General features: G+C 35.7%; 1 protein-coding gene across 3 annotated transcripts in view; it reads right to left on the bottom strand.

Annotated features, from left to right (window-relative positions):
- Positions 1-6,158: 6,158 nt before the first annotated feature.
- The window catches only part of UHRF2 (ubiquitin like with PHD and ring finger domains 2), a 74,885-nt gene continuing 55,607 nt past the window's right edge, over positions 6,159-25,436 (bottom strand). The window contains exons 7-16 of one of the 3 annotated variants that reach the window (XM_027105846.1): positions 24,302-24,425; positions 23,931-24,038; positions 21,214-21,318; positions 18,402-18,508; positions 15,012-15,174; positions 14,178-14,318; positions 12,147-12,240; positions 11,662-11,819; positions 8,204-8,302; positions 6,159-7,185 (exon numbers count right to left, since the gene is read on the bottom strand). In XM_027105846.1, the coding sequence (XP_026961647.1) occupies positions 7,039-7,185; positions 8,204-8,302; positions 11,662-11,819; positions 12,147-12,240; positions 14,178-14,318; positions 15,012-15,174; positions 18,402-18,508; positions 21,214-21,318; positions 23,931-24,038; positions 24,302-24,425 (1,246 nt within the window). In that variant the 3' untranslated portion in view covers positions 6,159-7,038. The other 2 variants (XR_003432670.1, XM_027105847.1) reach the window with 2 other exon arrangements.

Raw genomic sequence — 25,436 nt, 5'->3', positions numbered from 1 at the left:
TCAGACCCACAAAGACTGAGAAAATTTACTGTTTGTAGACTTTCACTGAAAAGTCTACTGTAAAAAAACATCTTGAAGTATTCAACAAGAAACAGTGAGTAAACAGACAAAACCTGTCAAGTAAAACAGCAAGTCATATTTAAAATAACTTGAGTTTTAAAAAATAAGTTATAACGAATAGTAAACATTAATAGGTCAGAAAAGGTAATCTGAAGGGAAACAAAAATATATTTGTTTTATTCAGAAAACAACTGAGCTACTGACCGTTTTATAAATACCAATCATATCAATATGCTCTAAAGTGTAGTAAGTTGAAAGATTAAGGATGATCACAAAATGATAGAAACATTACCTTTCAGTCCAGTGTGTGTGTGTGGCAGGGGTGGGGCGGCGAGGATCAAATCCTCTTCAATTATGAGAATATGGAGGAAAAGTAAGAATTACTCCTGCCTCCTCCGTAACAATAAACAAACTGCAATGATAGGAATAAACATTCCAGTAAAACACACATAAAGAGACTAAGTTTACCTATTAAAAGAGAAGACTATCTTAAAGCATAAAGTCCAATGAAATAAAATTCGCAGATTTTAACATTTGAAATACTATATTTTGTTTATGAATACCTAAGTATAAACAGAAAAGGCAACACTGAACTCATAATTTCTTGGGAGGGGGAGGGGAATGGGCAGGGTGACTGATGAAAGTATGTCTGCTTTGTTTATAGTATTTTATCCATTTTTGAAAGGCTACTTGGAGGACTCTGAGTACCAAACAAGATGGAGTAAATACATTTCATCTCATTCCTGCTACTAAATATAACCAAAAACCCTGGACAAAATATATAAAGCAACTATCAAAAGGCTCTGAAAGGTGGAAAAAAGGTGGTAGCCTGGGTAGGCACTTTGGAACTTGAGGAATGACCTGGAAGTTTCCTGAGGTTTTTCTTTTGCCACCTTTTTACTTTCCTGGTTTGGGTGCAAGAAAAACCTAAAACCTGAAAACATCAATGGGTACAGATGAAGAAAACAAAAAGCCTGCTCTCATAAGCCAAAGGATGGGAAAAGGGTGACCTGTATGAAAAAATCCATTTGATTATACCTGCCCCATTCCAAGTGAACACCCATCCCCATACTCACTAGATGTGGCCAAGACTGTGGGGAGGAGCCCTGTGGACCATCCCTGCCCTGTACTGAGTGACCAGCTGCAAAGAGGCAGCATCTTAACCATCCCAACTAGAGGTTGAGGGAGGATTACAGAGAGAAAGAAGCTGGAGAAAGGGTTCCTTTAAATCTATTAATGAAGTCTTGGGCAGACCCTCAAGCAGACCATGCATGAAACTGACCATAATCAACATGGCAAAGTGAACTATGGGTGGACTACTGCTGAGGTTTCAGATTGGTTTCTGGGTAGCATCCAAGTGGAGGTGAACCAGAATAGCAACGCAGAGGCTTTGAAAATTGACACTGAACCACAAAAGTGGGCCTGAACCCCGCTGAACCTAAACAGTTGGCCTTATAAAATAGAAGATTTAAATAGGAATAAGATTCTCATATTACTCAAAATGTCCAGGATCCAGTACAAAATTACTCATCATATAAACTTGAGTAAGAGATATGTGGAAGACCCAAACAAATTTTAGAACTGAAAAATACAATAACCAAAATAGAAAAAACTTACCCGATGGGCTCAGTAGCAGAATATAGATGGCAGAGGAAATTATCAGTGGACCTGCAGATCACTAAGAATTAATCTAATCTGAACAATAGAGACTATAAAGTGAGTAAAAATGAACAGAATCTCAGAGACTTGTGGGACAACAACAAAACGAACATTCATGGCATTAAAGTTCTGAAGGAGAGAAGAAAAAGTACACGGCTGAAATCACATTTGAAGAAAAAATGGCTGCAAAGTTTCCAAATTTGACAAAAGATATAATCTAGACTCAAGAAGCTGAATGAACCCAAAACAAGACAGATCTAAAGAAACTCATGCTTAGTCACATCATAATTGAAAATTAAAGACAAAAAAAAATCTTGAAAGAGGCTAGAGAAAAACACCACATTACCCATAGGGGAAGAACAATGTGAATAACAGTTGTTTTTTTTAATTTTTAGTTATTTTTGGCTGCACTGGATCTTCATTGCTGAGTGCAGGCTTTCTCTAGTTGCGGTGAGCGGGGGCTACTCTTCGTTGTGGTGTGCGGGCTTCTCATTGAGGTGGCTTCTCTTGTTGCAGAGCATGGGCTCTAGGCACATGGGCTTCCGTAGTTGTGGAATGCAGGCTCAGTAGTTGTGGCGCACGGGCTTAGCTGCTCTGCGGCATGTGGGATCTTCCCGGACCAAGGCTTGAACCGCTCTCTCCTGCATTGGCAGGCGGATTCTTAACCACTGCGCCACCAGGGAAGCCCAACAGGATACTTCTTAACAGAAAGCATGGAGGCTCAAGCCTTAACCAGGGGAGAATCCAGTTCCATACTCACCTCCTCTGGCTTCAGGATCTTACTGGCTGTTGGGTGGAGACATCAGTTTCTTGCCACATGAGCCTCTCTTGAGCAAGAGAGGGTGCCCAAGTGGAAGCCACAGTATCTAACTTTGGAAGTGACATCCCATCACTTCTATTCACTACATTACATGAGTTGAATAAAAGCATTCCAGCCCACACTCACAGAGAGTAGATTACAACAGGGCATGAAGCCCAGGAGGTAGCGATCACTGGGGACCATCTTGGAGGTTGCCTACCATGCCACCAACCAAGTTATCAATAGCTTTGTCAATCAATTTGGATAGTAAAGAATTCAGTTTTAAAACAGCAGACGTTCTAGTGCCAAAGTATTAAAAAGATCAATTAAATTCAATTTCATGTCTACTGGTAGGCTGAGGAATTTAGGAATGCTATCGGTCAGGAAAGGCTGGGTCATGTATTAGCGACTCAAAAACCTTATGCTCTTAAAATTTACTTCACACTCACGTTGCATGTACATCACAAGTTGGCTGGGGACCCCACTCTGATAGAAAAGCTCTATTTAGATGCTACTGGTCTCCATGGAAGGGGAAAGAAAACTCTGGAGGGCAATGAAATGCTCTGCTCGGAAGTGACACATAGCATTTGATACAACTAACTGACCAGCTGGTCACGTGGCCCTGGCCAAGCACAAGGAGGTTGGGATGTATAATCCTAACACGTGCACTTGAGCCAGAAATACCTGGTGAAAAGTAAAAATGACTACTACAGTCGTTCTGGTCACTAAATTTTCAACCCACTCTTGTCTCCTACAGACACGCCCCCTCTGTCCAGAATGGTTATAATGAAAGAACAAAATGAAGTGTTAGTGAGATTGTGGCAACCTGAACTCTCATACACTGCTGGCAGTGTAAAACGGTACAAACTGCTTTAGAAATAGGTCTTCATTCTTCCTGAATAAATATTAATGAAATTGATGGGTTGTATGTTAAGCACGTAATTAATTTTATAAGAAATGTCAAACTATTTTCGAAAGACAAAGGTTTGCAGCAGCTTGCCTTATAATAGCGAAATCCTGGAAACAACCTATACATCAGGAGGTGCATAGACAGATTGCAGGATACTCATATAATGGATTACTCAGCAATACATTCAAATTCTGGCAGTGTCCATTCTGTTTTGTCTGTTGCATTTTGTTTTCACAGTCATGTTTATTTCAAAGAATTTTAATCTCAAATTACTCTTTGCACAGCAGCTTGTTCTTACTCTATCAATACTATGCAATTTCATACTTGAGGATACAGTCGTAAAACTCTTATTCTTTCATTCATTTTTTTCAATACATCATTTGGTCGGCCTGCTTGGTCCCTCTAGCTGGCTCTTGATTCCTTGTGTCCAGTGACTGGTGTTTAATCTTTTTTTTTTTTCCTGTGTAGCATCTGATTAACCCAGGTTACTAAATATCAGTTCTTTCAGAGATTTAAAGGTCTGGTGTGGGGACTAGTCAGCGGACAAGTAAGCATAACTCTTCTTACTGTGAGCTGTTGCTGAGTGGGCCACCAAGTTATTTCCTCAAATTAAGACAGACAAATCAGACAGGTAGGCAGTAATGAGCTCTATCTTCAGGGTGTCCTGAAGAAGAACGGGGAAAGGTTTCGTCCCTGGTGCGCAAAGAGAAATAGACAGTGGGCAAGTCAGAGCAGATCCCCAGCTCTTATAAGTAGGATCTATACTGAGATCCAAAGCTTTAAGGTTTATACAGGCAGGGCCCCTTTATGTTAGCCAAACTGTCACAGCAGGGTTGTAAGACAGCTAAGGGTGTTTTTGATTGCCAGCTGCCAAAAGATTACCTAATACCCTTAAACATACTAGCATGCACATATTTGTTGAATGAACCATATTATTTAGAAGTGAGTTCTAAAACTAGAGGATCTGCCTACTCTAACTAGAAAAAAGAAAACTCCTACCCTTATGAAAGTGGCTGAGTGCTCAGCAATCAGTATAACTTACTAAATATAATAGAATCCAGTAAAACCCTCAGCTTTCAAACTTATGCCCAAGAGACAACAAGACATTATGTACCACCCTCCTGAAGGATGACCACACCACTTATGAGGAAGTCTTGCCGCCGCCACCCCCACCCAATTCAAGCCTGAATTTGGTCAGTCTTGAATTCTAACTACCAATTTATAGAAAATAAAGAGAAACAGGTTAAACTATACCACATGGTTATAATTGGCAAAATCTATTCTGTTTGAAAGGCTCCAGAACATTTCAAAATGCAAACTGTAAAAGGCAAAGGGAAAAAAAAAGATTAAGGGGATATACACAGATTAAAGATACTTATGAGATAGCAATTAGTAACAATGTAAAGTCCTTATATGGATCCTGATTCAAACAAACTTAAATATCCATGTATGACATTTGAAACAATGGAAATTCGAACAAATATTTACTAGATTTGATGATGTAATTAGTTAAAAAATTGTTTTACACGTGTGACAACATATTGTGACAACATTATGCTTTCTGAAAGTCTGTATCTTCTAGATACAAACTGAAATATTTATGTAAAAAAAACTTGAAGTCTTTAGAAAAAAGTTTAAGAGTAATATAAAATTGTTTAGCTTTGGGACATTCTTGACACTTCCGAACATGTTAAGCTGTAATCACCTTTTTTTTCATAATCTATCATTTTATAGCAAAGTTAAAACAACATATAGCATAAATGTGGGAATTCCTTATTTCCGTAAAAAGTGGTAGAACAAATTCAAGTAGCTGAAACTGGAAGGTATTCTCCACCCTTCATGCAGCGATATGGCCAATGCCAGAGGAAATAAAATACTAGATGATGCAATTTAATGATTCATTTTCAATCTAATTTAAATTTGATTCTTCAAAATAAAAATGATTCTAATGTTTAAAACTAGCCCTAAGTGACAGTAGCTCCAATCACGGTGCTGTGTTTCCCAGAGCTGCTTTTGAGCTTAACTGAATGCAGGAAAAGCACTGAAACCAGTCTGGCTTATATTCAAATGTGAGAGTCTACATAGCCCAGAAGTAGATTGCCAGGTCTGGACTCAGATAGCCTGTTTACAGCACTGTTCTGGCACTTCCTTGCCCTATGAACTTTGGCCAGTTTCTTAACCTTTCTGTGCCTTTGATATTCATCCATAAGAAGAGGATAAGAAATCCTGCCTATTAGGACTGTCAGAATTAAATAAACACACATGAACAAATGCAAAGCAAATATTCAATAAATATTGGCTATATTTATGGCTCTGAATTCAGGGGTAGGAAAACTGATTCGATAATATTAAAAGTTTTATGAAAATTTAGTTTCAGAAACTAGAACTGTTTTAGAATATTCTCAGGTTTGTGAAATAAGTAGCACTGATTATGCTTAAATTGAACATAAGACTTGGTTGTTATAAATAAAAGAATAGTCACTTGGTTCTTAATTTGAAACTTTTTCCCCATTCAGTTAAAAACAACCCAAAAGATCAAACCCAGGGTGAAATCTGTCCCTTAGTGCTTAAGATTTCATACTAGTTCTCAATACCAAAAATTAAGAGTAAAAAATTGTGCAAAATGTTTCAGTAAAAACACACAATGAAATACTCTGGAAATGACTGATTCTTAAAAACACCTACAAATATAAGCCAGACAAACGTAAAAAAGTGAAACAAGATGAACTATTTTTCTGGTCATAAAATATTTATTAAGGTATATTTTAGGGAATATAGTGAATATAAAATTTAGGATCACAATATGAAGCAATTTCAATCCTCTCAAAAAGTCAGCCCAGTCCTCAATGCTCTGCAGATGTAAAACCACTGGTGAGACTCACTAAAAGCAGTTTGACTAGTACAGAAGAGGCTTTTCACATGAACATTTACAACTAGATCATCTGAATACCTCTTTTAAGTGCAAAACCACACCACATTACACTAATGCAGCAACAATGCATTCATATTGTTTTCATTAGTAGTCAGCTTGCATAAAACACCAGAAGAAAGCACAATGGAGCTCACAAAATTGGCTAAAAAAAATGAACCTGTCCTGCAAAACACACACTGTAATGGAAGAAGACATTAAAAATGTATTATGCACACTACAGAAGCTGCGTTCATTCCAACAATCTCAAGTGTCACTTCCTTTTCTGAAAATCAAATTACATGAACCAGGCACAACTAATATTTGGGAGGCAGTGTGTAGCTAAAACTTCATTTAACTAATTATTCAATGATTTAAAAAATCCCCATAAATCTTTTCTGTCCTGAGGTAGTTGCAAAATAAATCATAACTTGGATATCAACTAGAGCTGAGGCTTTGACTTTTTACTCATTAAAACTAGTTGTTAAACTGACAAGAACTACCTTTTGATATTTAAAAGACAGTTGAGAAATGGGCCTCTTACTACACACACAAGATGATGGCTACGTAGGAAAGAGGATTAGCTGCTTCAGAACGTGAGAGATATGGTCCACCATTGCTTCCACCCCCCCCCACCCCAACCATTTTAGATTCTTTATTGTCCAAAAAGCCACGGGGAGCAACACAGTAGAAGTAGACAAATCATCGTCCTTTGCTGTAGCCAGGGAAGAAAAGGTCAAGTAGAGTCTGCAGAACCTCATTGGGAATCATGATGTAATTCTGGCCAAGATCGTGCCGGCAAGCAGGGCAGGAGAACACTTGAGCCTTAAAGGAGCGCTGTAAGCAATCCTAAGGCAAAACCAGAACCAAAATGAAACAAAATAAAAAAACACCTCATTTCATCTGAGGGTAAAGCATATAGAAAGTACTCAACAACCTAGGCTTTTAAACAGAACTAGAAACTTACTGTTTGGCAACAAGAGAAACATAAAACAAGAACAACTGTCAAGGCCTGAATCTGCACTATGAAAATTAACCTACAGACGTGGCTTTAGTTCCACCTCTAACACATACTGTGAGACTTCAGGTAAATGACCACTTTTGTATACATTAATTTCCTCATCCAGTAAAAATGAATGTTAGAATTCTGCATGTTTCCACTAGCCTCACCTTCTAGGCTGGATTTTAATCCTGATCTTTCCTGATAGAGCACAAAAGAAAAACAACTCAGGAATCCCCTGCTTAAAACTATATCTATTTTATGAAGTCAATGTATAATGTGCTTTCCAAAAATATATTTAGCTCTACTTAACTGACTCAAGGTCACATACTAACACTTATGTGGAAGGTCGGTTTCCATTTTACAAAAGAAACTAAGTTCAGAAGTTAGGTCAGGGCACGTAACCACCAGTCAGTAGAACAAGATTCCAACCTTGGTTTGACTGAAATTCAAATTCCTTTTACACCACATTGATAAGACAATATTCAACTCCTCTGGGCATGCTGCCAGACAGAATCTGTTCTAGGTCCCCTCAAGTACACGAAATTATTTCAGTTTGCACTATAATATATGAAACATACGTAAGCTGTAACAGAAAATAGCAACAACACGTTACTTTCTTCTCTATTTCAACCCCTCCTCAATAATTTCAAACATGATAGAATGTTGAGACTATACAGATTTGAATTACTATAGAATTAAAACATGGATTCACCACCAAGATGTAATTAAATGCTTCCTAACCAGCAAGATTCCTTATCTATTCTGCTTCATGAAAAAAATGCTTGTTCGCGTGCTGAAAAGAGGTTTGGAGGTTAGTGTGCCTTCTGGCCTAACAAGGGAAAATGAGAAAGGAGTTCTACTTACTTTACAGACATTGTGGAGGCAATCTGTTGTCACAGGCTGGTAAACTAGCTCCTGGCAGCAGACACACATAAAAGATTGTTCCAATTTTTTCAGAAAATTCTAGAATGGTACCCAAGGAGAAGAAAAAAAGGTTAGCATTTCATAATATATTAAAAGAATTCCAAATAATTGGAGAAAAAAGTGTCAATCCCATTCAGTATGTTTTCTATTAAGAAAAAAATCAAGTAGTGATTGTAACTACAAGCAAATGTGTAATAGCAAACTGCAGAAATCCCATCCATAAGATAGACACATTAGTTTTTAAATCTTAGGACTGAGTTGCAAAGGTTGCAAAGTCAGGACATATGGCTTTAAAAAGTAAACTTCATATTCCAGAGATTACTATTTTTCACTTAAAAAAATCATGAACAGCCTGTCTCAGGTCATTACATACAGATCTATTTTCAAAAACCTCCATGGTATTCTAATATATCTATATATATTCAATCTTTTTCTCTTACAAAACTTCAATACTTATTTTTTATGCTTAAAAAGATAAAAGCACTTGGCAATAATACTCTAGTATCTAAGACCCCAAAGAATCAACGTATTTATTTACCTAGAATAATTTTCTGTGATATTTTGCCCCAATCCCCAAATCCCATATTTTCCTGGTGCTACTGTTTACTCAAATTGGGACTAAATTACAGAAGGTCGAGCTTTATAAAGCAAACATGATCAGATGGGTAGTCTATAATCTTCAAAAGCCATTACTGGGTTCCATCTTATCCAAGCTGTTTGTTTAACCTAGAAGGAAAAGTAGTTTTTTGAATAGTCACCAGGATAATCCTCCACTCAGTTATTTTTTGGTAGTAGGAGAGTATATTTTATGTTTGTTCTTTATGTTAATAAAAAAAGTAGAATCTACAGGAATTTCAAGTAAAAAAAAAAAACCCAAAGATTCCATTTCATAGTTATGTCTTGATAGTAACTTATTTTTAAGCATGGATTATAAAGCTCAAATGAATTATCAATGAAGTGTTATTCAACACACTAGAAGAATATACCAGTTAGGGGGAGATGCGGAAAAAACTTAACTTTAATACCAGGTACCTTCTCTCTGACAAACTACTTTGTTAATGACTGATATTTCCCCAGTACCTCCACAGTGCCTGTAATATGAGCATATTTAGTATCAACATTTTGATTTCCTACAATGTGCCAGGCACTCATCTACATAGCAGTAATAAAAAGGCCAAGTCTCTGCTCTCATGAACTTTATATTCCTTTAGGAGAGCAGATTTTTAAAAACTCAGCTTCAGATGGTAGTATCTGAGGAAACAACGCAAATTAAAGCAAGAGTAAGGAGGGTCTATTGTAGAAAGGATAGCCAGGGAAAGCCTCTCTGAGGAGTGTAGTATTTTGCAGAAACTTACAAGATATGAAGGAATGAGCCACACGAAGATACAGAGAGGAGAATTCTAGTCAGAGAGACGGTATATGTGTAAAGGCCTAGGAACAGGAACAGGTTGAGTGTGTTTAAATAGCACAGATGTCACTGTGGCTAAAGCAGTTTGGGCCTGAGAGAGCAGCAAGAGGAGAATGCAGAGGTAGGTAGGGATGGATGCCAGATCATATAGGGCCTTGGGAAGGTGTTTGGATATAAGCATACATATGTAATATATGCATTTATTTAAAAGTCACTGCTGGCCCAAACCTGATTTTTCTGGCTTACTAAATGTGTTCCTGATTTATCTGAAAAGAAAGGGCATGAAACCTACACAGGGCAATAGTACATAAATGTTCAGAGTAACCACTAGCAGCAATGTCACAGTCACCTGACCTAGGTATAGGTATGTAAGATCCTGCCACCAGGGGCAGGATTTTTATTGTTTCTGTTTGTTTGAGAACTGTCAGTTGGTGACTTTCACATAAAAGTTACATTGAAAGAAGAGGTTGAAAAGTATACTTGATTTGCACATACCTACCAAGTCTCGCAGGATTTGACCACTTCAATAATTTGTTAAAATTGATAAACAGGGTATATGAAAAGCCACAGATTGAAGCCTAATACACGTCCAACCCAGACAACAGACGCGCAAAAGAGAACTTCCATGTGCACTCAGGTGGCATTATCCTTCAACTGTATCTGCTACTTTGTCTTCTGCCCACTCACAGCTGGAACTCACCTGAGTTATTACTAACTAGCTGTATCCTCTCCAACCAGAAAATAATCAGACCATGACCAACAACTGCTTGCTGTTTCTTACTTGCTCTAAGTGAAAAAGAATCTGACGTACCAGAGTCAGACTCTCCATATACCTGGTTCTCTTGGCTAAAAAGCAAGTAACACTTCTCACAGAGCTAACTCACTTTTCTCTGTCCTCTAAACATGTAAGTCTCATTCTACCCAAGGACAACCCAAAATATCACATTTATAGACGAAACAAAGAAAAAAAACCCTCCAGTATCAATCCAAAGGGCATCTGATAAACCTCATTCATTTCTAAGTCTACAAACTGTATCAGGAAGATGTTTCCATAATGATGACTATTTGTCAAACAAAAAGCAACATAAAAACTATGAGAGTTCCCTCTAAATGCACATAAAAGGGGCATATAGATACGCATTAACGCCATTTCAGACACACAAGAAGTTCTGGCCAACGTACTCAGAAAAATGAAGAAAACATTGGAAGGAAGAAATTACTAAAAAATGACAAAGTGGAATTTCAAGAGAGGATACTAGACCTCACCCACAACAGCAGCTTTTCTTTTTGAAGAAAGCAGAAAAGTACCGATATTACACATGACAAGGGGCTAATATCTAAGAAAACAAAAGAATCAAATTTATAAGCAAAATTAGAGACAATAAGAACAGTGAGCAAAGAATGAACAGACAATTTACATTTGAAACCCCTACCTTTTGGGATTTGATAAGAAAGCTTCATTGCAAAACACAGCTTAACACAAAACCCAGATGTCAGTTAACCTTGAAATTCCTTTTCACTTAAAAATTTTATCATTACCAAAAAAAAAAGGAAAAAAATCCAAAACATATGAAATACTTAAATAAATGCTGGTTTATTTTACTCCTAGGTTGAACATGTGCGCATTGAAAATTATGCTGAATTGCTTAAGACTTGTTCTATCAGGTAACTTTGAGCTATAACAAAACTTTCCTGATGAATTTTAGATTAAACTGAATGTGTTCCACAACTGAAAATTCTTCCTATGAACAGCACCTCACCATAAATGATCAAGTTCAAGCACAGAGAGGTCAAAAAACCAACATCTAAGAGGACAAAAATCAATTTAAAAGCATCAAGTGCTGCCTCATTTCTGAAAGGTGGCCGTACTGGGTGAGAAGATTAGATAAAAGGACCAAGTTTTAACTGACTTGTGAAAATGATAATTCATAGGGAAAATATTTTTCATCATTTGTTAATATTAGAAACTTATTAAAAAATATTTACATACTGGTCCTTCCACAAGAGATGCAAGAACTTCATCCCATAGCTTCTGGTTTTGATGATCTTCTCTGATTAGATGTTGTTGTTGAGGGGTTAGTTGGAAAGCCTCAACTGCTTCTGCTGAATCTGATGCTTTCGGTACTTTGGAGGCACTTGGACAATCATCTAGATTTATTTAAAAATACATCAGCACACTACAAGTGGTTCTAAGCAGAACTATGAAACGAAAGAGTAAACTGGCACCAATTATGTTTAGCATGAAGATAACCAGGGTAGAGCAGCATTTAACTTTCCCATATAGTTTAGGATACTTTGTTTAGGCTCTGACACTATTAAGATACACAAAAAGCTCACCCCACCCCACCCCCACCAAAAAAAAAAAAACCCTTCATTTTTCTTTTAATTTCTTATGAGTTTTCAATTTACTCCCTTAATATTTCTCTTTATTAGAAACTATGTTATTCAGATTTATGTCCTGCAATCATTACCTACCATCTGTAGATGGCCTTTTTGGGGCTCCACTGGCCTTCTTTGACTGTCCTTTAGTCTTCTTCCCTTCCTTATCTGAAGGGTAACCTACTGGATACTGACGAGGGAAAAAAGTACAATGTAGATTTAAGCTTCACAGAGAAGAGGGGTTCTAGATCCTTGTCAGAAATTTAAAAAGGGGAATGGGGAGGAATCTATACTTTCCCTAAATTGAAAAGATTTATATAAAGGACACAGACGTTTAAAGAAACAGAATTAAAAGGACAGAAGACTATTAAAAATCCCCAATTCAGTGTAAAACCATGTAGCTTTGACTGTTAAAGATATTCCATTTTATCTTAGTTTCAGATCAGTGATGATCTTAGTTTCAGATCAAAAAGAGGAAAGAACTTTTTAGGAGTTGTGACTAGGGGGCTTAAAAAGTTTGAGAAAGAAAGGAAAGTAGAATTAGATATGAAGGTAAGTGAAGATCAACCAAAGAGCACAATAGATGATACTCATATAGTTGGCGTTACACTAAGTTATGGAGCCAATCTTAAAAACAAAAAACCCCATGAAGGGCCAAATTTCTATCACCCCAAATTAAGAGGCAGGGGTGGGGTGGGGTGGGAGAGCTTTTAGAAGACCTAAAGCCACTAAATTACTGAATTCTTTATCAACTAAAAGGTTAGGCTTTAAGGGATAAATTCTACCCTATTACCCTTGTGTTTTATTGGCTATGCTTTCTTTTGGACATGCTTTGTGATATCACTCATATTTAAAGCTCAATATGTTATACAGGCCTCATCAATGATATTAACTCATCATAGCTGACTGGCTTATATGCTTTGTTCTGCTCAACTGTTTCAAATTTAACCTATCTAGAACACTGCTCTGCTGAACAGCAGACCTGAAAAAAAAAATCCTTTGAAAATGGATTTAACAATAGGTTTAAAAAATATTTAGTTAAAAAAGGAATTATTTTGACAGTTATTTTAGCAGCTGATGGGTCTCATTTAAACAATTCTACGAGTTTAAAAAGAAAACAAAAACAGAAACAGACTTGCACTAGAAGAGACACACTCACCTGCCTGGGTGGTCAGACACTTGCCCATAGTTCAGCCCCTACACATGCAGTGTGGGCAGAGCCAGGGGAAATGACAAAGCTGGTAGTCTTTACGAGAAGCACAGCGATGGGGAATGATGGAGGATGAACTCAAACCATGCTCTGAAGTCAGTGTCAGGGACAAAGTCTAGGGTGTATAGGCAGTGGAGGGGAAATGTAGCCATACCATCCATTATGCACAAAAAACCAACAAAGTCTTATATGGGTTAACAGCTGAGCATGGGCAAAGGGAAAAAAAAAAGGCAAAGCACTAAAGGTGGTGACAGGACAAGGAAGCAGCTTTGAGGGGGAAGAGAGAAAAGGGGTGAGGAAAAGTGAGAAGGGTAGAAAGCAGACCACTCTTATAAGCCACCTCCCCCCTTCCCCTACCAGAGACACACCCCCTGTGCCCTCTAGGATAAACTTCCCTTCTCAAGGCCTCTTATATCTAAATTTTAGGTATCCCTTTCCCTCATACTTCAAGTCCAGATTGAACTGGAAATACAGCTGACCCTTGAACAACATAGGGGGTTAGGGCGGGGCCAATCCTCTCAAGTTGAAAATCCCAGTGTAACTTATAGTTGGCTCTCCGCATCTGCAGATTCAACCAACCACAGATATGTACTGAAATATTTGCTATTGAAAAAAATCCATGTATAACTGGACCCATGTAGTTCAAAACCCATGGTGTTCAAGGGTCAACTGCATTTTACATTTCATTGTCAAGCCCAGCTTTCCTCAAGCACAATTCTTGGTCTTAGGGCAGTTTGACACCTAGGATGCTACTTTTTTACTTCTTTTCCTTCCGTATACTTGCATGATCTCATTCCTCACCCCTTACAGTCCACTGACCAACTGCTGTGGGTTATATCCAGTGTTAAGGCACATAGATAGTACAGAGGCGTACGTTTTTATGAAAATACAAGTAGCCTAGACAAATGTAATCTAACCTGTAAACGTAGACATAGTCTCCTTGACCGTTCTATTCCTTCTGAGGTCCAAGGAGCAGGTTCAACATCATCTCTCCTTAAAAGATAGCGCCAAACCAAGAATCCATGGCTTGATGAAATCTCTGGCCAGTATTTCACCACCTAAATCGTAATATTTCAGTACTAGTTTGAAATGTAAAATTCAGACTTATTTATAATGTCATATTAGTGTTTTAAGTAAACTTGGCAGAACTAAATGCAACTTTGAAAGATACTTGCTCTGCTGTAATAGTAAGTAAAAAATATGCACTTAAATATTGTTTTGACCTTATTTCCTAATTATGATAATTCCCGTTAAGTATAGATTGCTATAAATTTGAAGTAGCAGCAAGATTATGCTCATTAATTAATAGAATTTTGCATAATAGTAGATAAAAATGGTGGCAGTAGATGTCTTCATTTTTAAAACAAAGAATGCAACCTATTTTCAAAATTATGATGTGCTCCGCTTCGAAAAATCTATTAAAATTAGAATCATTCTGGAAGATATAAGAATCAATATCTACAACGGCCAAGTTATTTGAACAGTTTTATCATAAGAGAATATATACTTGTAAAAAAAACTTAACCCAAAATATAACTCTGCCTTTAGGGACTTCAGATAAGCCTTAAAAGACAAGTGTCAAAATTAAGAGATCGTTTTGTACGTGTTGTATTTCCAGAAAAAGTAGAAAGACCAACCAAGATGATCTATTGTTTCCTTTAGCCCACCCACAGTAGAGCAGTTCCCTGTGGCAACCCTGTCTTGAAAGCCCAGGAAGAATGACTAACAAGATGTCATGCCAGATAGAGCACCTTATAAATGCCATCATATCTGTTGCCTTCTTCAGGAGCATATTTGCTGATCTTCCTCCCTTTAAAACTGCGTATCACTCTGACTGGCTTACCAGCTCTCCAATTCCGAGACTCTGCTCCAATTTTATCATCCAATGGAGCATCACAGTTTAGGGCCAATGCCCTAAAAAATAAAACAAAGTCTTTATACCAAGTAATCTTTCTTCAAGTATATAATCGCATCATTAGCTCAATTAAAAGGTGAATTATGCCTTACCTGATGGTTAAGATTCTATGATTCTTTCCATATTATTCCAGATAATAGGATTATGCTTTCCCCCACCAGCAGAGAAGACAAATCAGTTTTCTGATGTCACCCCCAAGCCAGGGGATTGGTTCTCAGATAGCCTGTAGGGTTCTTCTGAAAGTAATAACATCTGTGCCACGTATAATAGAAAACAACTAGAAATACATGGAATTTTCTTTAAATAACGTTTGTTGAGGGAAGGGAGAAAGTTGGAAAACTAAAGCAAGTGATTGTTGTAATAGTTATTTTTGATAAGGGAATGAGGTAAATTGCTGGAAAAATGTAGAAAGAAATCCAGAAAAATAAATTTGTCAGCAAGGTATGAATGACCTTTCTAGGTCTACTTTCCACATTCCAGACAATAGAGATTCCTTAAAGTTTAGAAGATAATAAGAACAAGTTTAATATGAGAATATCCTTTAAAGACTTCCAGTAAAAAGGTAAGTGTAAATAAAACTGAAGCATTCAAATACCTGTGCTAAATCATGACAATAAAGATTTTTGGCTGCTCAAGATCACTACATTTTACTGATGACACATGAACAAGGAGGAACACTGAGCTGGAAGCAGCACTGGATTTAGCTGAAGCTTCCTTAGTATGTGTACTCACCTAGTAGTAATTAATCAGTAAGGTTAACAGACGTTAGAAGACCTTCCTTGGGGAAACTTAGTCCTGCTCCCCAAAAGACAAACTAGAATGTATTTAAAGTTAGTATTTTTCCTCTAAGACACCTATATCCTAAGTGAGAAGAATCCACTAAGAACATTTAAGGTTAAAAAAAAGATACCCTCCCCTCAAATCTGGTAAAATCAGATATGATACAACATGCTTTTTCAGGGTATAGTTCTTTTTATGCAAGCTCAAAAACAAACCAAAAAACCCCAAACAAAAGACCTTAAGACTAAATGACTAATCTACTATAATCTTTCTATCATAGTTAAAGTAAATGAACTTAAGTGTTTTGTTAAAACATTTTTTTAATAGACATGGTCAGAGAGTTAAAGGTCACCAAGTTATCTTTTTTATCTCAAATGGGAGATGAATTAAAACTCTGAGGTAGAAGAAAATGTAGCCGTCAATTCTAGGGCTGGTATTATTTATGGAATACCTATTGAGATACATATACTTCATCCTCTTAAAGAGCTAAGAAAGAGATATGTACTATCTTCACATTAATGAGTGGAATGCTTTGGTGCTCACAGGTACCTTCCATCATAATGACTGCACCATTAACTGGAATTATTAACTCACTTCTAGTTTCACCTAAGTATGCAGTCTGTTCAAGTTTGTGTAAAGAGTCCAAGAGGATGAAACTAGGCAAAACAACAAGGCTTTTCCATTATTCTATCCACAGCTCAATCGATTGCCTCTAACCGCCCTGATAAAGGATGGCCAGGTTACCTGCTGCCCTCTTCAGTTTCATAAAGTGGAAGAGCTGAGAAGAAACAGGAACAAACTTCTCAAAAGCAAAAAGCAGGTATCAAACTACCTCTTAGTAGAGAAACAAAAAAGGAATTAGACCATATACACGTCAGGAAAGAGTATACTATGGGTCAGAGCTTTCACCTCAGCTTTCGTGTTTATAAAACATATAGGTACCTTTGCCTAAGAGGCCTTTACAATCACAAGGTGTACTCACAGCTTCATGTATAAATTACCTGAAGGAATGTTAGTCTCCGTGATAAGTCAATCCTAAATTGTTTTGAGTTTCTATTTCATTTTCACTACCTTCCTTATTAATATAAACATTTTTACTACTTGTCAATTATTTTCTGAGATTGTGACATATGATAAACAGGGTATATTTATTAGATTCTTCAAAAGCTTGACAAGAATCTATCATGTACATTACAAGTGCAGGTAGTTACAAAGGAAGTTTCATTCAAGCCAAATAATCTTATTATTAAAGGGAAAATATAATTTTCAGATTTGACAACATGAAAAAGCCCTTTTGCAAATTCAAGATACATTTTCACTGACAATACACATCGAAATATTTCTAATTCCTTTTAAGATCATTCTTCCTAAAGAGTTGCTTTCTTGTTAGAAAAAGACTGCGTAGGGGCTGGACTCCTACCTCAGCAATGTTTCACCAGCAAATCTGACCTGTCTCCTCTGCTGGTTCAATAAAATAATCCTACTGTCAGAAATAATATAGAAGGAAGACATAAAAACAGATTCTATGTAACTTGGTATGCAACAAAGTCTTGAAATCATAAAGTATATTCTTTACTTCACATGGTAATCAGAAATTAAGGACACACTACTTAAAACTGAGTGATTTAGACTCAGGAAAGCGAAAAATACTCACTTTTACTCAGTATTCCACAAAATACCCTTAATAATAGGATACAAAAAATTTCAACTTCATGATCACAAAATTATCAGTATGACAGGTTATAATGTGGTCATTGGTATCTGATGGTTTGGGTTACTTAATTATTGGTATTAGCATGCATTTACAAAATAAAACATTTTGAAGTTATTAAATTTTCTATTCCCATGGAAGCTGGAATATCATGAATATTTCTATAGAATAAAGTCAGCACAAGGTGGCTCTTTTGTACCTAAACATTCTCTTTTTTAACAGATAAAAGACATTTTATCATAAATCCTAAAAGCACCTTGTGTAGTTCTGATTAAGTTATCTGATGTTTCACTTATGCACATAAATGTGGCTCCCAAACATAACCCTATTTCACATTAGTCTCCTCTAAAAAGAAGTTTGTCACTTTAAAAGATAAATCTGTGTTTAGTAGAACATAACTTTGACCAATGTGGTAGTAGATAAGCCACCTTGTCCTCAATTTCATTAAATTATATAGGTTCCTTTCCTTTAAAGGTTTCAACATGTTTCCAAATGCAAAGCACATGTATTAAGACTGGGAATTATGTCATTTAAAAAAATGATACTAAGAAATAAGTTAGGAAGCTTGTAAGTAATTATATACTAATCAGGTAATAGGATTTATATTTTAGCTATATTAACTCACAATTTAAGATTCTCCTCTACAGTGTAAGTTATAAATTATAGTCCTATAATCCAACTTTTACACAAAGCCCAAATTCTTAACAGTCTTTACAAACTAACAATATAGAGTACCTGTTCATGTTTGTTAATGTTTGATCAGCCGATGGTGCACCAATTCTTTTATTACCAGCAAGATTTTTACCACCACTCCCAGTGTATGTGAATTCATCACCTCGGTCCTGCAGGAGAACATTTTTGGCATTAAAACACCTAAACCCAGGTATAATTCACCAATTCTTGTTTCAGAGTCAGAACTTTTGGTTCGGATGTTATAAGCTGACATGTTCTCTCAAGGTATCTATCTACCAAAATAAGGCAAAATTAAAATGCAATCTTGTGTGTAATATACCTTCAAGCTGTATCACTTGATCTAAAGATTTCATTTTAAAGTTATAGCTTCCAACACCTCCAAACATAGCTATTCTTATACAAATAATTTATAGAATGTTACAAAATAAGGTCTTATGGGTTGGGAGTATTGTTTAGTTTAATTCAATGTTATTAAAATCAACTTATCAATATTAATTTGTAGGTTCTTTACAGGGCACCATTTTAATAAATACTCCAAAACTGATTTCCCAACAGCAATCTATGCCATATCCAAGGCTTTTTTTTTTTAAAAACATCTTTATTGGAGTATAATTGCTTTACAGTGGTGTGTTAGTTTCTGCTTTATAACAAAGTGAATCACCATATCCAAGTTTGCTGCTAAATATCAAACTTAAAAATCGTAACAGCATTGTAAGTTCCCCACATTTTACAGTCCATGGGTTTACTCAAATTATACTGGCATAAAACAATTACCTATCATTAAGAAGAAAGTTAGAAAAGAATTTGGATACTAAAAGTTGTATAGCATCTACTAAATGTGAAAAAAAACACGCCCAAAGAAGATATTAAAAACTAGCTCCACCAGTAGCTACAAATTTATATTGCTATTGTTTTTGCCTAATTCAGTACTTAAACCGAGAAAAGTAACTATCAGTATGTAAATTAATTCTAACACTATCTCAGTAGTGGTTCTTCTTCAATGCAAGATTATTTTAACTAGTTCAGACTGAACTTAAGATAATGAAGTTTTCTCTACTTAATTCTTGCTTGTAATAAAGGTCAATTATTTTGCACCTAGTTTTTCCTTTGATTAAAAGTCATAACTAAAATCTCATGGTTTTAAGTGTTTCCATATGTCCTAAAACCTTCATTCAATTCACTTTGTTGACCCAAAATTGAGGTCTATATTTTAAAGAATAAGGTGTTAAGGAATTTCATCTTCAGTGTATACTCCATTTGAAGGATTCTAATAAATAAGTACATCTAAAACAGTCCAGAATACTTCTTAAATTGATCAGATACAGTCTTCCAAATGGTATCTGGATTGACTTCACAATGCTCATATTTATAACCTTGTCGACTTTTAAAGTTGTAACTGTGGTAGTGCTATAAAGGAAAAAGTAGTGTGAACTAGGTAGGAGAGAGCATAATAGGGACAACCTAAGTTCAACAGTGTTTGAAACGTAAGAACAAAAACATTTCTGATTATTCTTCAAGCAGCAAATAATCATGTAAAAATAGTTAAATTCTATATCATTATCTATGCTTGAATTCATCATTATACCATGAAAGCACGCGGATGAAACAGACTGGGAGAAAATGCCTGCAAACTACACATCCAATGAACAGTAAAAACAAACAAAACCCACAACCCAATTAGAAAATGGGCAAAAGACCTGAAGAGCTACACCACCCAAGAGGATATACACATAGCAAATAAATAAATCATGTCCAACACTCTTAGCCATTAGGGAAATGTCAACTAAAACTACAATGAGCTATATCTACATACCTATCAGAATGGCTAAAAGAAAGCAACAACACTGAATGCTGGTGAGGATGCAGAGAAACTGAATCACTCATACACTGCTGATAAGAACAAGAAGTGGTACAGTCACTCTGGAAAATACTTCAGCAGTTTCTTTTTTTCCTTTTTTTTTTTTTGGCAGTTTCTTAAAGAACTAATCATGCAACTACCATACAACCCAGCAATTACACTTCTGGGCATTTATCCCAAAGAAATGAAAAATGAACACTCATATTTACAAAAAAACCTGTACACAATTTTTAATGCAGCATTATTTGCTGGAAATAACCAAGATGTTCTTCAATGGGTGAATGGTTGTACTGTGGTACACCTATATCCATGGAACACTACTCAGCAATAAAAGGGAATGAACTATTGACACATGCCACAATTTGAGGATTATATGCTGAGTGAAAAAAAGCCAATCCCAAAGGTTATACACTATACGATTTCATTTGTAAAAATTTTTGAAGTGACAAAATTATAGAAACAGAGAACAGATTGGTGGTTGTCTGGGGTTAAGGGGGGTTGGGGGAGCAGATATAGTATGGTGGCTAAAAAAGGGCAACATGCGGGATCCTTGTGGTAAGGGAAATGTTCAGTGTCCTGAATGTATCAATGTCAGTATCCTGGTTGTGATATTAAACTATAGTTTCGCAAGATGTTACCACTGGCTGAACCTGAATAAAGGGCAAAGACATCTCTGTATTATTTCTAATGCTACATGTCAATCGACAATTATTAAAAATGTACATGAAAAAAAAAGATGAAAAAAATGAAAAAAAAATGTAAATGAGTCCAAAATTAAAAATGAGCTCTAAAGAAAATGTGACTATTTTCACTGCAATAATCAGTACACACAAAGCTTAAAGACTGCCAATTGATTTACTTTTTAACTGGTAAAAAACTGACTACTTCAACATAAAAACGATGCTAAAAGAGATGGGATTTATCCTGGACAAAGCTTCTGTATTTTACTGAATGATCAAGACAGGTTCTAAAGAACAAGTTTGTATCATGACTTACTACTTCATCCGCAAATCCACCAGCCAGGACAAGAGAGTAAGCTCCATCATTACTTCGACCATGAATTCCACCAACATGGGGCCTATGGACACCCGCTTCGCTCACCTATAACATCAAGAGAGACGCAAAATACCTTTGAACAGTTCGTTAAGTTACGTTTACAAAATGGTTTCACATATGTTATTGTATCCTAAAAGCTTCAACTAAGAACTGAATATCACACAGAATTCTAAGTTTTGCTCACAGACTACTTCTCCCCAACTATATATCCTTCAGGTACTGAACTGATAACTCTTAAAACTGCTCAGGCCTAGAACTGTGTTTCAAAATAACTATTAAATAATTATTATCCTATGTCTATTGGTAATTCCAGCTCAGTTTGGGCAAAAAATAATTTACTATAAGTGCTCTAGATCTCTTTTTTTCTCATTTCTCATCTTTCATTATGGCACTGTTCCCTAGCCAAGTCAAAAAGGCAAGAGTCATTTCAGCCTCATTCTTCTGTATTCTTCAAACCCATCTGGTCGCAAATATTGCTGATTTGATCGCCTAAATCTCTCAAAACCATCTTTTTCTACTTTCACTGATATAAGCCTAGTTTGAGTATCAATACTTAAAACATACCCTTTTTCACTGCCTCCAGCAGTTTTGTTCCTTCAAACTCATTCTACCTATCACAAACAGAATGATCCTTTTAAGAACATATCTGCTTTTAATTTCCAACTGCTTAACATGTATTAAACAGTCTTAATAGTATATTAAGCCCAAGTTAAGTATTACATATTACCCTCTCTCAACCAGGCTGCTATCTACTTTCCCAGCCTTATCTTCAGCTTCTCCATTATGGAGCCTATACATCTGAGCCCAACTACTCAATGATAAACATACTACCCATTTTTCAGTTTATTCATGCAATTCTTCTATTTCAATGGCCTACTACTTTTCCCCATGTATCTTCAATGCTGGCTCACTTAAACTTAAGTGTCACTTCTTTGCGTACTTCAAACTCCCTAAGAGAAGTATTCTAATTCATTTGTTTATCACACAACTGTTCTTAGCAGAGTAAATCCAAGCCTGTATAGTGGGCTAGGTAAAGAGGCACATTAGAAGTTGATGAGAAGCTGGTAAGAGCAACAGAACCTGGATTTAGGCCTTGGAAACACTTAGGTACTTTAGAGCATAGGACCATTTGATTCTCAACCTCACCAACCCCGATAATAAATCATGCTGAATCTTCCCTACTTCCTAAACTGCAAATCTGTCCTCCTAAATGCTTAGGCCAATGACCTCAGTCATCTTACACCATTATTAATGAGGCTTTTACAATCTGGGAATGAATGACAGGCATACAAAAAAAAGAAGCAAACAAAGAACAAGGCAATTAAAAATACACTAAGTGTATTTTATTATAATTTTTATTTCATATATAAATATTATAAATAATACATAGTATAAAAAATAGATCTTATTTATTATTGTACAGGCATACCTCAGAGATATTTCAGGTTTGGTTCCAAGACCACTACAATAAAGTAAATATTGCAATAAAGCGAGTCGCACAAATTTTCTGGTTTCCCAGTACATATAAAAGTCATATTTACACTATACTGTAGTCTTAAGTGTATGACAGCATTATGTCTAAAAAACGTACACACCTTAATTAAAAAATAATGCTGTCGGAAAAATGGCGCCTATCGACTTGCTTGACACAGGGTTGCCAAAAAGCTTCAATTTGTAAAAAACACAGTATTTGTGAAGTACAGTGAAGCAAAGCACAATGCAATGAGGTATGCCTGAACTCAGTTTTTTTTTTTATTGTATTTATAGATCCAAAGTCATAATATAAGCCTTGAAAATTGATTTATTCAAAATTATGATATAACCATTGCAAGGATGAGAGGACAGAGTGTGTTAAACTAAATTCTTGTCTTCCATTGAAAGAGATTAATAAAACCAAAATATAAAGACAAAAGCCACACAAACATGTTATTTATAAATAAGGAGGTAAATTCAGAAAAAGTAACTTTAAAGTGATTGCCTCTTAGAAACAGAAAATGGTGAAAAAAGAGGGTAGGCTTTTAAAATATAAATCATACTCTAGTATTTAACTTTCCATGCTATGTATATGTATTACATTATTTTAATCTTAAAATTTTTATCAATGGTCTAAGCAATGGTCTAATTTTCCATAACGAAAAAATTACCTTTCTAAAGAAGAAATTAGAAAAGTACAAGAGTTTTCTTCAAGAGGAAAAGAGAAGTAATTTAATCCTTGGATTATCTGACATTTCCTCTAACCAATATCTTAACATTCATTCAAGAGGATAATCCCCAAAGAAAACACCCTAAGTGAGCTTCCTTGCAGATCAATGACATTAAATGAGAACTTACTGCGTGACTTAAAGATCTATTTCAAATATTAAATTCTTGGCAAGAAAAGTTCTTCAGAACACTTAATAACTTTAACTACCATAACTATAACAGAATAGTAAAACGAAGTGATTCAAAGGCTTAGAGGAAGCCTAATTCCATGATGTGTGCTCCTCTGTCTGCTAAGCTATGAGCAAGAGTCTACCCATCCTACAGGAAATCTTTCATTCTAACAACTGAATGCCATGTGATACTACCTAGGTTGGTCCATTTAGAATCAATCAACACTGCTACAATTTGAACTATACCCAATTTTACCCTTTCAACTAAGCCAATTTAAAACATACCTGAACTCTAAATCTCCAAGTCGATCCAACAGGAATTCCAGGAATAGGTCCATAATGATTAGAAGGAACAATAGTACATTCTCTAGTGCGACCAACACAGGCCATTCCCTACAAGGTACCGAACAAACTGAGAAATCAGTTATGTTAAATCTTAAAGAAAGCCCTTAATTCCCATAAAATGTGGATAAAATAAAAACAATTTATATGATTAATATTTAACAATTTATATGATTAATCAATATGGTTATTTGTTAATATTTCAGATTCGTAACATCATTTATACCGTTACTACTATTGGAACTGAAACACTGTAACTTGCGTCACAGTTATAAACCTTATAACTAGGAAGAAAAAGAAACTTCCTTCTTTACCCTGCCCCAGTCTCTTCGGCTTTCAGTACTAGCTGATGGCATCTTTGCTTTCTTTTTACTCATCTTGAGTCTTTCACCAGCCTTTACAACTTCACTAGAATCAGTTTTACAGGAAGGACAATACCTTAAAAAAAAAGAAGAAAAGGAATTTTGATAATATTATATTAAAGCCAATAACAGATGGCCTTTCTAGGTTAGAACAAGTTTTAAGATGTAATACTTGGTGTATATTACAGAGTTTCAGTTAGCATTTCAGTATTAAGCTTTTCAAAATATTTACATGATTAAGCTCACCGAAAAAAACTTGTCATTCTTTTAGAGAACTTAAAATATTTTATTATCAAATTCTCAAATGCAGTGCAAAAGCCAAACAAGGCTGTCCAATTTAAATGGCACCATAAACTCTGATCTTATCACTAAGATAAGTGGAAATTATTCATTTAAAGTTTTTATCATTAAAGCAAAAGTGGTAAGAATAGATGATTCTAGACTGAACAATGATCCATGCAACTGATACATCTCCCCATCTAAATTGGTTATTAGAACTCTCAGATTCAAAAATGTATATAGTCTAATTGCAGGCATAATGAAATGTGATTGATATCTGCGTGCTGAACGGGTGCTGAACGGGTGTCCTGTCACCTTGCTAAAATCACATATTACCTCCAGAAAGCTTTCTGTAGATATTTTGTGATTTTTCTAATTAGAGAATATTGCTGCAAATAAAATGTCCCCCCCCAAAAAGTATAGTTTATTATAACAAGTACACTGGATTCAAGGATGCTTGCTTATATTAGCTTTATCTCTAGCTCAATTTCAATTCTCTATACTTGTTTGTCCTTTAGTCTATCTGTAGTTGGTCATTCTACTGTAACTTGTACACCATTATAATCTGCCTTACATCATTTCTAAAAAGCAAAGCATAAGTATGTCTATAGAATGAGATGGGACTATTCTTGAGTCACCAAGAAATGGAAACTTTGAGTATATCCAAAGATCAACTGGCCACTCCCCTATTAGTCTTAGATTTCTTTTTCTATGCTTCCCATTTTATAATGATCTATGCCACGTGGCCTACAGAGTAAAGAAAATGACACCTGTACCCACTAGTTAATTTTGACTGCCTAATTATGAG

The sequence above is a fragment of the Aethalodelphis obliquidens genome, unplaced genomic scaffold, assembly GCF_003676395.1.
Source record: "Aethalodelphis obliquidens isolate GAN/ISIS:26980383/991018 unplaced genomic scaffold, ASM367639v1 scaffold7, whole genome shotgun sequence".
Taxonomy (NCBI): Eukaryota; Metazoa; Chordata; class Mammalia; order Artiodactyla; family Delphinidae; genus Aethalodelphis; species Aethalodelphis obliquidens.
Note: the sequence above shows the minus strand (reverse complement) of the source record. Positions and strands in the feature narration are given on the sequence as shown.